The 12,808-nt window shown below is 39.9% G+C and overlaps 1 protein-coding gene across 3 annotated transcripts in view; it reads left to right on the forward strand.

Moving 5' to 3' along the window:
* Nucleotides 1-12,808, forward strand: part of AKAP10 (A-kinase anchoring protein 10) — a 52,784-nt gene that overhangs the window by 13,708 nt on the left and 26,268 nt on the right. For all 3 annotated transcript variants that reach the window (XM_068529690.1, XM_068529689.1, XM_068529691.1), the window contains exons 4-5: nucleotides 1,983-2,522; nucleotides 10,445-10,543. In XM_068529690.1, coding sequence (XP_068385791.1) covers nucleotides 1,983-2,522; nucleotides 10,445-10,543 — 639 coding nt within the window. The remainder of the gene's footprint in view (nucleotides 1-1,982; nucleotides 2,523-10,444; nucleotides 10,544-12,808) is intronic.

Genomic DNA, 12,808 nt, shown 5'->3' on the forward strand with positions numbered 1-12,808 from the left:
GTACAAGTATGTGTGAGGCTATTCATTGCAGTAATGTTTATGATAGCAAAAAATTAGGAGCAACATACAAATATCCATTAATAGAGAAGTAATCCAATTGTGATATACCCATACTCTGGAATACTGTGTAGCTATATGAAAGCCTGCAGAAGACATTGAGAAATGTCTAAGATATGTTAAAGTGAAAAAAAGTGGTCACATAGTGGTATATATAGTAGGATCTCTGTTATGTTAAAATAATTCCTCCCTCTCCCCACAAAAAATGAAAAGATGTGCAGGAGATCCTTGTTTTATGAATATTTGTTGCCCAAAATTCTGTATTATAAAAATTGTATGTCAGTTTATCATAAATTGAAAAAAATCTGTGAATGGATTGACTACTAAAATTAGTCCCTCTTTTGATACCTCTCTCTGCTTAACATTTGTGTGTATTCAGAGCTGAGGTGTCAAAGTCTTTGTGGGTCACCCTCAACAGTGCACTGCAAATGACATTTGTGTTGGTCACAAAGTAAAATTGTAAGTTTCACTGGATTACTCGTACGTCTGGTGGGAATGTAAAATGGTAGAGCCACTCTGGAAAACAGTTTGGCAGTTTCGTATAAAGCTAATCATGCAATTACCATATGATCCAGCCGTTGCAGTTTTAGGCATTTATCCCAGAGAAATGGAAACTTATGTCCACAAAAAACCTGTACACCAGTGTTCATAGCAGCTTAAAAACCAAAAACTGGATGTCCTTCAACAGGTGAATGGTAAACAAACCGGTACATCCATTACCACAGAACACTACTCAGCAGTAAAAAAAAAAAAAGAACAAACTCTTGATACATATAACAGCTTGGGCGAATCTCAAGGGGATTATGCTGAGAGAGAAATGTTACTCCGTTCTGGGGATGGCGGAGAGGTAGAATGGGAGACAGAAGAGCGCTTGCCATTGCCTGGGGTGGAGGAGGCAGCTGTGAGAGGCCGCATGAGGCACCTTTGTGTCACGCGGCTGTTCCGTGTCTTGGTGGTGTTTACACGAATCTACACATGGGACAAAATTGCACAGGACTAAATACACAAGTGAGTGCTGGTAAAACGGGGGAAATCTGAATACGGTTGGTGGATTGTGTCAGCGTCAGTATCTTGGTGTGATATATTGAACTACAGTTTGAAAGGTGCTACCATAGGGGAAACTGGGTAGAGGGTGCACAGGTTCTTTCTGTGTTACTTCTTCTACCTGCACGTGAATCTGCCAGTATCTCAAAATCGGAAGTTTAATTTAAAAAAGTGCTTTATGTCTTACAATGGATTGGGATTTCCTGAAGTTCATGAAAAGAGATGTTGGCAGAGATGGACTAGTTAACATTGCCAGTAGGATAGTTAGCAAGGATGGTGATACACGAAGTGCTTCAGAAGAAACATCAAAGGGTCAAGAAAAGCCCTTTTGAAAAACTGATGAAGCCCTCAGTGAATTTTATGAAAATGAGCCTCTTTATGTCATGCTGTGAAAGTTAAAATTTTTTTATTTTTTTCTTTATTCTGATAATTAGCTTGTGGTTGTAATCAACCTAAATTTAGTTAACTATAAAATAAACTTCTACTAAGTTTTATTAAGTTTGGTTTTATTTTTCAAGATAAAATCGCAGAGCTAGCTCTTTATTTTGTTATAAATAATGCTAAGAGTTCATAACATCTTTCTAGCTATATCCACACATCCACAATTTTTCCTCAGGATAAGTTCCTAGAAATGGAGTTACTGGATTGAAAATCCAAAGAGGTCTTGCCATTTTACATTCTCATCATCCGTTTTGCTATGCCCTGGTTAGTGCTTGTTATTTTTTAAAAAAAGCATCTTTCAGTTTGACAGGCAAAAATGTTATCTTCTATTAATTTGCTTTTCTGAGATTTTTAATGAGGTTGAGTTTTTAAATATTTTTATTGTGAGTTTTGGCGGTTGTTGTCTGTTACTGAACTGCTAACTCTCCTGCTTCTTTTAGGCAGATCTTGTCTGGACTACCAGACTCCAGAGACCAAATCGAGTCTTTCAAAGACCCTTGAACAAGTCTTGCATGACACTGTTGTCCTCCCTTATTTCATTCAATTCATGGAACTTCGGAGAATGGAGCATTTGGTTAAGTTTTGGTTAGAGGCTGAAAGTTTTCACTCTACAACTTGGTCCCGAATAAGAGCACACAGTCTGAACACGGTGAAGCAGAGCTCACTGGCTGAACCTGTCTCTCCTTCTAAAAAGCACGAAACTACAGCAGCTTTTGTAACCGACTCTCTTGACAAGAGATTGGAGGATTCTAGCTCAGCCCAGTTGGAAGGAATTGACCTGAATAATAGAACTAGCAATACGCAGAATCACTTGCTGCTTTCCCAGGAATGTGACAGTGCCCATTCTCTCCGCCTGGAAACGGCCAGAACAGGAGCTCATCGGGGTTCCGTGGAAACCCAGGAATCCTCCAGATTTATAGTAGCCGGTAGAAGTAGTCCCTCTTCTCCACTAAAGGAACTATCAGGAAAACTAATGAGAAGTAAGTGTGTGATTTCTGTCTCTCTTTATCCTGTTTTGTTGTGTGTTTTTTTTTAATTTTTTTGTATCTGTTTACAGAGTGAAACTTGAGATGGGGAATAAAAGGGTTGGAATACTTTTCTCCCACACTCACTTGCAGATTTGGGAGTATTTGGGTAGTGCCCTGGAGTAGGGTCGGTGTATGAAAAAGGAACAGAAGGGCTGTCGACAGTGATTGGTTCCTCTAAGAAAGACGTTGGCAGAATTAACAAATGAAGAAGGGTCGGGGTCATCCTGCGTTTTCCCTTCCACAGAGTTTGAAATCAGATCCTTACCCAGATAGGCTGATTTCAGCCCTGTCTCAGTCTTAGTTTTATTACTATTTTACAGTAGTGTGCAGATAAAATTATTTTTTAATTGCCAGCAGGTGACATTGAATTGAGTTCTGTGCTAGGGGTGTACTTGGATTTCATGGAATAATCACAGCATCCCTGTGAGGTAGGCAGTTACCCTGTTTTACATGTGAGAAAGCCATGGTTTAGGAAGGTGGAGGAGCCTTCCGGGGTTACACATCGAGTGGGAGCTGGGATTAAAGCCCTGGCATCTCGGCAGCAGCACCTCTTTCTCTTTTCCGTTAGTTTGGAAATTACAGGCTCTTCACTTTTCAATTCTCACCTCCTGGAATTCTGATTAGACAGCTTCCAATCCATGCTTGTCCTCTTCTCTTTTATCTTTTCTTTTCTCAGAGGTCTAGATGATTTCTTTTCTGGTTTTTCCTTGTGCGTTTTTTTCTTTTCTCTTTTCTACGAAGACTTTATGAGGGCAGTTTTAAGGTCCACAGCGTAATTGAGGGGAAGGTACAGAAACTTCCTGTATGCCCTTCTGCCCCCGCACATGCGTCGCCTCCCCCGCTGTGAATAACCCCCACCAGGGTGGAGCACTTGTTGGCATCAGTGAACCTGCCTGGGCACATCGTAATTACCCAAAGTCCGTAGTTTACTTTAGGGTTCACTCCTGGTATTGTATGTTCTCTGGGTTTGGGCAAATGTATAACAACATGTAACTGTCATTATGGTGTCACACAGAACATTTTCACTGCCCTAAAAATCCTCTGTGCTCTACTTGTTCATCTCTGTATACCTGCTAATTTGACCCTGGCAACCACTGATTTTTTTCCTCTCTCCACAGTTTTGCGTTTTCCAGAAGGTCATGTAGTTAGAATCATATATAGTAGCCTTTTCAGATTGGTGGTGACTTCTTCATATCTTTTAGTTTATTGATTCTCTCTTAAAATGGGTCTAATCTGCTACTGAGTCAATCTTTAACATGTTATTTTAATCTAAAAGTTAGTGAATTTTTCATTTCTAGAAATTTTGTTTCTTCAGATTTGCCTGGTCGTTTTTTAGTTTCTTAGTCCTTTAGCCCTCCATCCCACTTCTGAGCCTATTTCTTATTTATTTAAATTTATTAAACATATATTCATTATCTGAGAAGCCCAGTATCCCAGTTTTTGTGTATTTGAATCAGCATTTATTTGTTTCTTCAGATTCACACTCTTGGTAGCCTGTGATTTTAATGGGTTTTGGCTGTGAATGTATGTCTTAGGATTTTTATCTTTGGTAATTCTTTGAGGACTCTGATTAAATTGCGTTATTGCAGAGTGTATTTACATTTGCTTTTTTTAAAAAAATTATTTATTTATTTATTTTTGGCTGCACTGGGTCTTCGTTGCTGTGCGTGGGCTTTCTCTAGCTGTGGCGAGCGGGGCCTCCTCTTCCTTGAGGTGCACGGGCTTCTCACTTGCAGTGGCTTCTCTTGTTGCGGAGCACGGGCTCTAGGCGCGTGGGCGTCAGTAGTTGTGGCACGTGGTTCAGTAGTTGTGACTCGCAGGCTCTAGAGCACAGGCTCAGTAGTTGTAGCATGCGGTCTTAGTTGCTCTGCGGCATGTGGGATCTTCCTGGACCAGGGCTCGAACCCGTGTCCCTGCACTGGCAGGTGGATTCTTAACCACTGCGCCACCAGGGAAGCCCCTGCATTTGCTTTTGCCATGCTTCTGGGGCCAGCTTCATTACCATCACATTACCACTTAAAACTGAATTTTTGTCTTGGGTTTTTCAGGCCCTAAACTCTTAAGGCCTTCTGCCTGGTTTTGGTCTAATCTACCCTGTTTGGGCCCTGGGCAGCTGCCCTTGAAAGTGCAAGCCTCAAGTCTCTTGGAGTTGGTGGATTTTCTCAGGTGAATGCCCTCTCCTCTCTCTTGTACTTTTGCCCGTCTTGATTTGTACTGACTCCTACAGGTCCACAATAGCTTGTCTGCAGTCCAGAAATCCAGAAAGCTTTGCCTATCACAAGTTATTTTTTAAATGAACAAAACTTGACCTGAAGGGATGTGAGCTTATTGCAGAGTCATGAATGTGATCGTCTCACATGCTGCTGGGGTATTAAAATGGTATATATAGGGAGTTCCCTGGGAGTCCAGTGGTTACAACTTCGGAAGCAGTATTCTAACAAATTCAATAAAGACTAAAATTTTTTTAAAATGGTATGTATGAACACAGTGCGTTACCTCTGTAAAAACCTCAAATTCCGAATTCTACAATATTAGTGGTCCCAAAACTTTCAGATAAGGAGACTGCTTGTACTTGTTTCTGTTTCTCACTATTTCCCACAATCTCTGATGTAGTTTTCAAAAGCATTTTGGGAGAATTCAGTATTAGGAAGTGTTTCTTTGAACATCTAGTGAGGCCTGTTTCTGGAAATGAAAGTCCGAAGTCTGTTTCTTTGATTGTAATACAGTTTATTGTTTCTGGAAACTGTCTTTGTTTTGGTGTTAATTTATTTCAATAGCAGTGGAGTCATTAAAACAGTACTAGTTTTTCATTTTTTGTTATTTAAAAATTTTGCATGCAGTGAATTTGACACCTTTTGATGTGTACTTGAGTTTTAACACATGCATAGATTCCTGTAACTGTCATCTGTTAACTTTAATATAATAGCCAGTCTTTTTTTTTTTTTTCTTAAATTAAACCTTTCTTACAACACTTCTTAATTTTATTTATTTATTTATTATTTTTGCTGTGTTGGGTCTTCGTTTCTGTGCGAGGGCTTTCTCTAGTTGTGGCAAGCGGGGGCCTCTCTTCATCGCGGTGCGCGGGCCTCTCACTATCGCGGCCTCTCTTGCTGTGGAGCACACGCTCCAGACGCGCAGGCTCAGTAATTGTGGCTCACGGGCCCAGTTGCTCCGTGGCATGTGGGATCTTCCCAGACCAGGGCTCGAACCCGTGTCCCCTGCATTGGCAGGCAGATTCTCAACCGCTGCGCCACCAGGGAAGCCCTAATAGCCAGTCATTTTACCAGCAGAAGCAAGTTTACTTGGAAATAGCCAGAGGAATTGCAGTTTGAGATATGCGAATTGTGGTGGACCATAGGCAAATCCAGAGAAGGGGAGCTTGCTTTTTTTATATGGAAAAGTGGGGGCGCCGGTAGTAACCGGAGACCATCGGAGGAAGCTGGGGGGTCCAAAGCGTGGAGCCTTCTCATTGGTTGGGCTGCTACAGTGTCTGATTGGCTAGGCTGCCCTGGAGCAGAGGAAAGTTTTCTTCTTCCTGCTGGATGATAGAATAGACAACACCTTCCTGTTGAGACGTAGGTGCTGGTCTCTTCCTGTTTGGGGTAATGAGGATGCCTCGCGGGGCGTGAGCGCTCACCCTGCAGGCCTGTCCCCACTCCAACTTTAGCTGAGCTTTCTTTAATTCCGCACATCACAATCAGGATAAAGAGCAGTTCTGTCACCTTTGTAGTTAAACCCTCTATCCCAGCACTTGACAACCACTGATCTGTTTGTCTCTTTTTTTTTGCTTTTTCTGGAGGGCCATATAAGTGAATTTATATAGTATGTAGCCTTTGAGATTGGCTTCTTTCACTTAGCATAATGGCTTTGAAGTTGACCCATGTTGTTTCTGTCATTGCTTTCTATAGCTAAGTTCCGCTGTATGGATGTTCTGTCCATCCACCTGTTGAACCACGTTTGGATTGTTTCCAGCTTTTGATTATGAATAAAGCTGCTATAAACATTGGTGTACAGGTTTTTGTGTGGACAAAAGTTTTTATTTCTCTGGACAAATACCTAGTAGTGGATTTATGTGTTAAATGTGTGTCTAATTAGATAAGAAACTGCCAGACTGTTTTGTAGAGTGGCTGCACCATTTTGCATTCCCAGCAGCAATATATGAGAGTTCTAGTTGCTTTATTTCCTTGCCAGCACTTGGTGTAATCAGCTTTTTGTTTATGTGGGGGTTTTTTTCGCCATTCTAATAGATGTGTGGTGGTATCTCATTGTGGTTTTACTTTGCATTTCCCTAATGTCTGAGGGTATTGAATGTTTTTTCATGTGCATATTTGCCATCTGTATCTTCGGTAAATTGTTCCAGTCTTTCCCAATATTTTATTGTTGAATTTTGAGGTTCTTTATATGTTCTGGATATAAGACCTTTATTGGCTATGTGACTTGCAAATGTTTTCTCCCAGTTTATAGCTTGACTTTTCATTCTCTTAACAATATCTTTCAGAGACCAAAAGGACTTTTTTGATTAAGTCCGATTTATCAACTTTTTTCCTTTATGGATTGTGCTTTTGGAGTCATGCATAAGAGCTCTTTGCCTAATCAAAGGTCATGAAGATTTTCTCCTGTGTTTTCTTCTAAAAGTAATATGATTTTTTACTTAACATTTAGATACATGATCTATTTTCAGTTAGTATTGTATAAGCTGTGGTGGTTAGGTCAAGTTTTTTTTTTTTCCTTTTTTTCTTTTCACATATGGATCATTCCGTACATTATTAGTTAAAGACTACTCTTATGCCATTGAATTGCCTTTGTACCGTGGCCATGTTTTTGTAGGTCTACTTCTGGACTCTCTGTTCTGTTCCGTTGATGTATATGTCTGTTCCAGTGTACCACACTGTCTTGATTACTGTAGCTTTGTAGTGAGTCTTAAGATTGAATAGTTTGAGTCCTCCAAGTTTGTTCTTTTTCAAAATTGTCTTTTCTATTCTAGGTGTCCGCCCCCCACCCCCACCCCCAATATAAATTTTAGAATAATCTTGTCAATATCTACAAGAAACCGTGCTGGGATTTTTATTGGAATTGCGTTCAGCCTATAGGTCAGTTTGGGGAGAATTTACATCTTAACTGTATTGAGCCTTAAAATCCACAGATATGACGTGTGTCTTCATTTACTTGGGTCTTTGATTTCTTTCCTCCACGTTGTATAGTTTTCAGCATACAGATCCTTAATGTGTTCTGTTATTTGGTGCTATTGTGAATAGTATGTTTAAAATTTTTTTGTACACAGAAATATCAATATGATTGACTTTTATATGTTGACCTTCTATTCTGTGGCCTTATTACTCACTTGTTATTTCTAGGAGCTTTTGTGTAGATAGCTTGAGTTTCTTGTCTTGTTCCTGACCTTAGAAAGTATTCAGTCTTTCAGCATAAATTGTGAGGTTAGCTGTGGGTTTTTGTAAATACCCTTTATCAGGTTGATGACATTCCCTTCTCTTAATAGTTTACTGAGAGTTGTTGCTGTGTGAATCATGAATGGTGTTGGATTTTGTCAAATTTTTTTCTGCGTCATTTGATATGACCATGTGGTTTTCCTTCTTTGGTCTGTTAATATGATGGATTACATTGATTTTTTTTTTTTTTTTTAATACTGAATAAGCTTGCATTCCCAGGGTAAGCCTCATTTGGTTGTGGTGTATTAGTCTTTTTATATGTTGCTGGACTTGATTTTCTAATATTTTGTTGAGCATTTTTGCATCTGTTTAGATGGATATTGGTCTGTAGTCTTCTTATACTGCTTTTGTCTAGTTTTGGCATCAGTGTAATTCTGGCCCTATAAAATGCGGTGTCATTTCGTGGAAAACAGCTGACAGTATTTGTTGCCCAGTGGTAAAGTTTAAGTTTTCAAGTGAAACTTAGAATTTGGAAAACTTCTATTCACCACTGTGTGCTCTAACAGCTTTATGGAGTGTTCTGATAAATAAGATCATTGTGATATTAATGATGTGATTTCTTTTTTTATACCATATGATGCAATGCATCAACATTTGTAAGATCTTCATAAGTCAGCAAACCAATATTTTCTACAATATTTGAAAATGTATGATGTTATAAAATCAATCATGAGTAAAAGACTCTTTAAACATGGGAGATAGACCAATAGATATTAATGTAACAATACAACAAGTTCATTATATGGTTTCAGATTCTACATTCTAATTAAGCGTTAAGAAACTACCACTTTTCAAGTTTTGGTATAATATCAAAGAAGAATATATCCACAGTTATCTCAGAAAGCTATTAAAATACTCCTTTTCCCAATTACACATCTCTGAGGCCAGCTACTCTTGATATAAATAAAAGAAAACCATTTCTCTATTCATAACACTTATGACACCAGATACGTGGGTTTCTCACACTAAGCAATGCTCCAGTTCTCTGTGGACAGGAACTGGGTACCCGGTAGTTTAGTTCATTCTGACACTGCCCGGAGTTATTGCAGACCCCCCCCCCCTCCCGTTAAGGGCTCCGTCCAGAAGACTGTCCCCCCACTTCAGATGCCAGTCACAGGTCCCAAGTTGTCACCTGTACTTCTGGCCAACCAGCTATGCATCAGGGGTTCCCACTACCCCTTCCTCTTTCAATAATTTGCTACAACAGCTCAAAGAACTCAGGGAAACACTTTATTTATGTTTATTAGTCTATTATCATCACGTGGGCCCAGTTGCGTAAATCATAGGCCATTGGTGATTAGCTTGGTGGTCCCCAATCCCTCCACCCTCCCCAGAGGCTGGGGCGTGGGGTTGAAGTTCCGTGGTTGCTTCTTTGGCACCCAGCCCCCACTCTTGAGGTGCAAGAGTCACCTCATTACCATAAACTTTTCCCCTGGTTGAAATCAGAGACTTATTATAAGTAACAAAAGATGCTCCTCTGGCCCCTGCCACTCAGGAAATTGCAAGGGTTTTAGGAGCTCTGCGCCAGGAACCAGGACAAAGACTATACATACATATACACACATACACACACATGCGTACTATATATATACACACACACACACACACACATACATTTCTTCTCATGAGAGCACAATATATTTCAACCAAAACAGAAAAGCACAACAGATGGAATGCCAAAGCAGATTTGAGAATCTAACAGTTTGTTATCCAGACGAATAGAGATGCAAAAATGTAAAATGATGCCCTCTTCTCATTAATTTTTTTCAGTTTGGGAAACAGTTATTTTCTGTAAAAAACGGTATTTATGTTAACTTTTAACAGATTTCGTATTGTTAATTTAAGCTGAATAATTTTTTCTCACTTGAATGTTGAATACCTTTTACTATCTATGGATAAAACTCACATAAACAGAAGCTCTTTAGGGTCCTCCGTAGTTTTTAAGATTTCAAAGTCCCAAGACTAGAAAGTTTGAGATTCACTGTTTTAACGTTCCAGGGTTGTTGAAGGTTAAATGAATGTATTCATGAATATGAAATTTGGTAGAATATATAAAATGTAGATTTAAAAATGATTTTTGAGTTCCCGCTATATAAGTTCTTCAGGTTAGGACTTTGGAGAGGAGAGATGGAAAGAGGATGTGTACAGTGATTGCTGTTACTCATCAGCTCGTCAGCTGAGGGGAGGAGGGCCACGGGGTCACGTGTAGCTCCTCTGCTCCAAGAACCAAGCAGCGCAGGAGCAACGTTACCATGGAGGCTGTTTTGTCCTAAGTATATTTACAAAGATGTTTATTTGTAATAAAAGATACGTTTGTGTGTGTGTGCCTGGGCACACAGCAAACAAACCCTGCTATTCATGAATATGGTCCGTTACTGGTCCAAGTTGCTTTTTGATTTTTGAAGTTGTCCCCTTCTTCCCTTGCAGGTATAGAACAAGATGCAGTAAATACTTTTACCAAATATATATCTCCAGATGCTGCTAAGCCAATACCAATTACAGAAGCAATGAGAAATGACATCGTAGGTAAGCAGTGCTTGAAGCTGTGGCACCAAAAAAAAAAAAAAAATGCCTATTTTTGGTTATTATTAAGAGAATTTTTCATGAACATGTAATTCAACATATACCTTTCTTGTCTGTTTTCAGGGTACTTTATTATACCTGATTGTAGCTCACTTCAAAAGTTTCCCTCTTACTTGTTGGACCCAAATTATGAGACTTTTGACTTGAATAATAGTAGCACATGTTTACTGAGTACTTAACTGTGTCCCAGACAATATTCTAAGCATTTCCCATTGACAAACTCATTCAGTCTTCTAAAGAACTTTGCAGCATAAATACAGTTATTATTTTATAAGTGAGGAAGCACAGAGAAGGTAAGTAATTTGCCCAAGGTGACAGCTCAGACACGGCAGTTAGGACTTGAAACCAGACCCCTACATGGTAACTAGTACACTATTTGGCAGTGTTTTTCAAACTCTGGATTGGGACCAGTCTCCTCATAGGTCCTCACCCCCCTGCCAAAAAAGACTAGACTAGAAAAATCAAAGAGCTTAACAGTCGTAAGGGCAAATACACACCACTTCAGAAAATTGTTTCCATCATATGTACATATATATACTGAGTCACATAAATATATTTTTCTGTAGGTCATAATAAAAATGGTTGAAAGCTTTGACTATGTTGTATCAGAAAGACTTCAGGTACACCTGTAATCACAGATACAAGTGGTTGATTTACTCATTGAACAGATATTTATTATACTCCCATCAAGTCCTAGCACTAGGTTTTGAGTTTTTAATACAAAAATTAAGTGTTTTTGATTTCTGAACGAAAGCCTATTATTCTGCTCCTAGCAGAGTCGTCCCAGCGTGGGGCTCTTTCGGTCTTTCCTCGTCATTGGGGACAGCAGAGCCCCTCCCGGTCTCAGCTGAGCCTCTTGAACTGGCCGTGTACTTCCAGGGCACACCTGCTGTCTGCCGCAGGCTGCCGGGTGCTGCCCGCATTGTTTCCCTTTTCTTCTCCCTCGCAGACGCCTGTGACACACGGGTCTTGTGGCTGTTGGTGGCTGTCCCTGTCTGCTTGTATTTTGGAGTTTTCACCCAGTTTTGTTGCAGATGTTGTCATGGGATTTTGGTTTTTCTATGTAGTTCCTCTATTTCTATCTGAAAATTTGTTGCTACCATCTTTTAGACTTTCCTAGACCAACTGTGCCTAATAATAACTGGTAGGTGTCCGAACAGATTAGAATTTGGCTATTTGAGGAATGGGTTGGCTAGTAATTCCACTGGGTGTTTGTACCAATTGATAACTAAACTGCCTGGGGTAGTGAGAAAAGGAGAGAGTTTTGAGTCACATTTTAAGATGAAGTGTCACTGCAGTTCTAATTTTCCTTTCCTTAAACTTTATCAAATTAACGATGTAATCCCATGAGGGGAAAAATCTGAAGGATCAAGTTGATAACATTTAGTGATCAAGAAGTTTCCATTCCAGTGTGTATTACTATGCATTTTGAAATGTTAATTACCTCTATGTCTTTAGACCACTCAGTTTTCCTCTTTGGACCTCATTCTTTTGAATCCTGCCCTAATTATTTGTCTCCTCTTCAAGCTGGAATATTTTAATATAGCTGTACTTCAAGTTAAGTTATAGTTTGAAGAAACCTCCACTTAAGCTTTTATTGTGTATCCCACCTGCCTAGTTTTGTTGTAGATGTTATCTCTGGGTTTTTGGAGTTGCTATTTAATTTCTTTGTTTTTATGTGGGGAATTAGATTGACCTCAAAACTGTGCTTCCACTGCCTGTTCCATCTTCCACAAATCCTTGAAGTGGTGGAATTTTCAAAATATTTTGGAGGTACAGTTGACAGAATGTGCTGATGGTTTGGAAGTGAGTGGTGTGAGAGGAAAAAAGGAATCAAGCATGACTTCATTTTTTTTTTAACAATATATTTTTTAGAAGTTTTATAGTTTTATTTTTATTGATTGGTTGATTGCTGCATTGTGTCTTCGTTGCTGCGCGCCGGCTCTCTCTAGTTGCGTCTGGCAGGGGCTACTCTTGGTTGTGGTGTGCGGGCTTCTCATTGCGGTGGCTTCTCTTGTTGCAGAGCATGGGCTCTAGGCATGCAGACTTCAGTAGTTGTGGCACACGGGCTCACTAGTTGTGGCTCGCGGGCTCTAGAGCGCAGGCTCAGTAGTTGTGGCACACGGGCTTATTAGTTGCTCCGCGGCATGTGGGATCTTCCCGGACCAGAGCTCTAACCCGTGTCCGCTGCATTGGCAGGCGGATTCT

The sequence above is a fragment of the Eschrichtius robustus genome, chromosome 20, assembly GCF_028021215.1.
Source record: "Eschrichtius robustus isolate mEscRob2 chromosome 20, mEscRob2.pri, whole genome shotgun sequence".
Lineage (NCBI taxonomy): Eukaryota > Metazoa > Chordata > Mammalia > Artiodactyla > Eschrichtiidae > Eschrichtius > Eschrichtius robustus.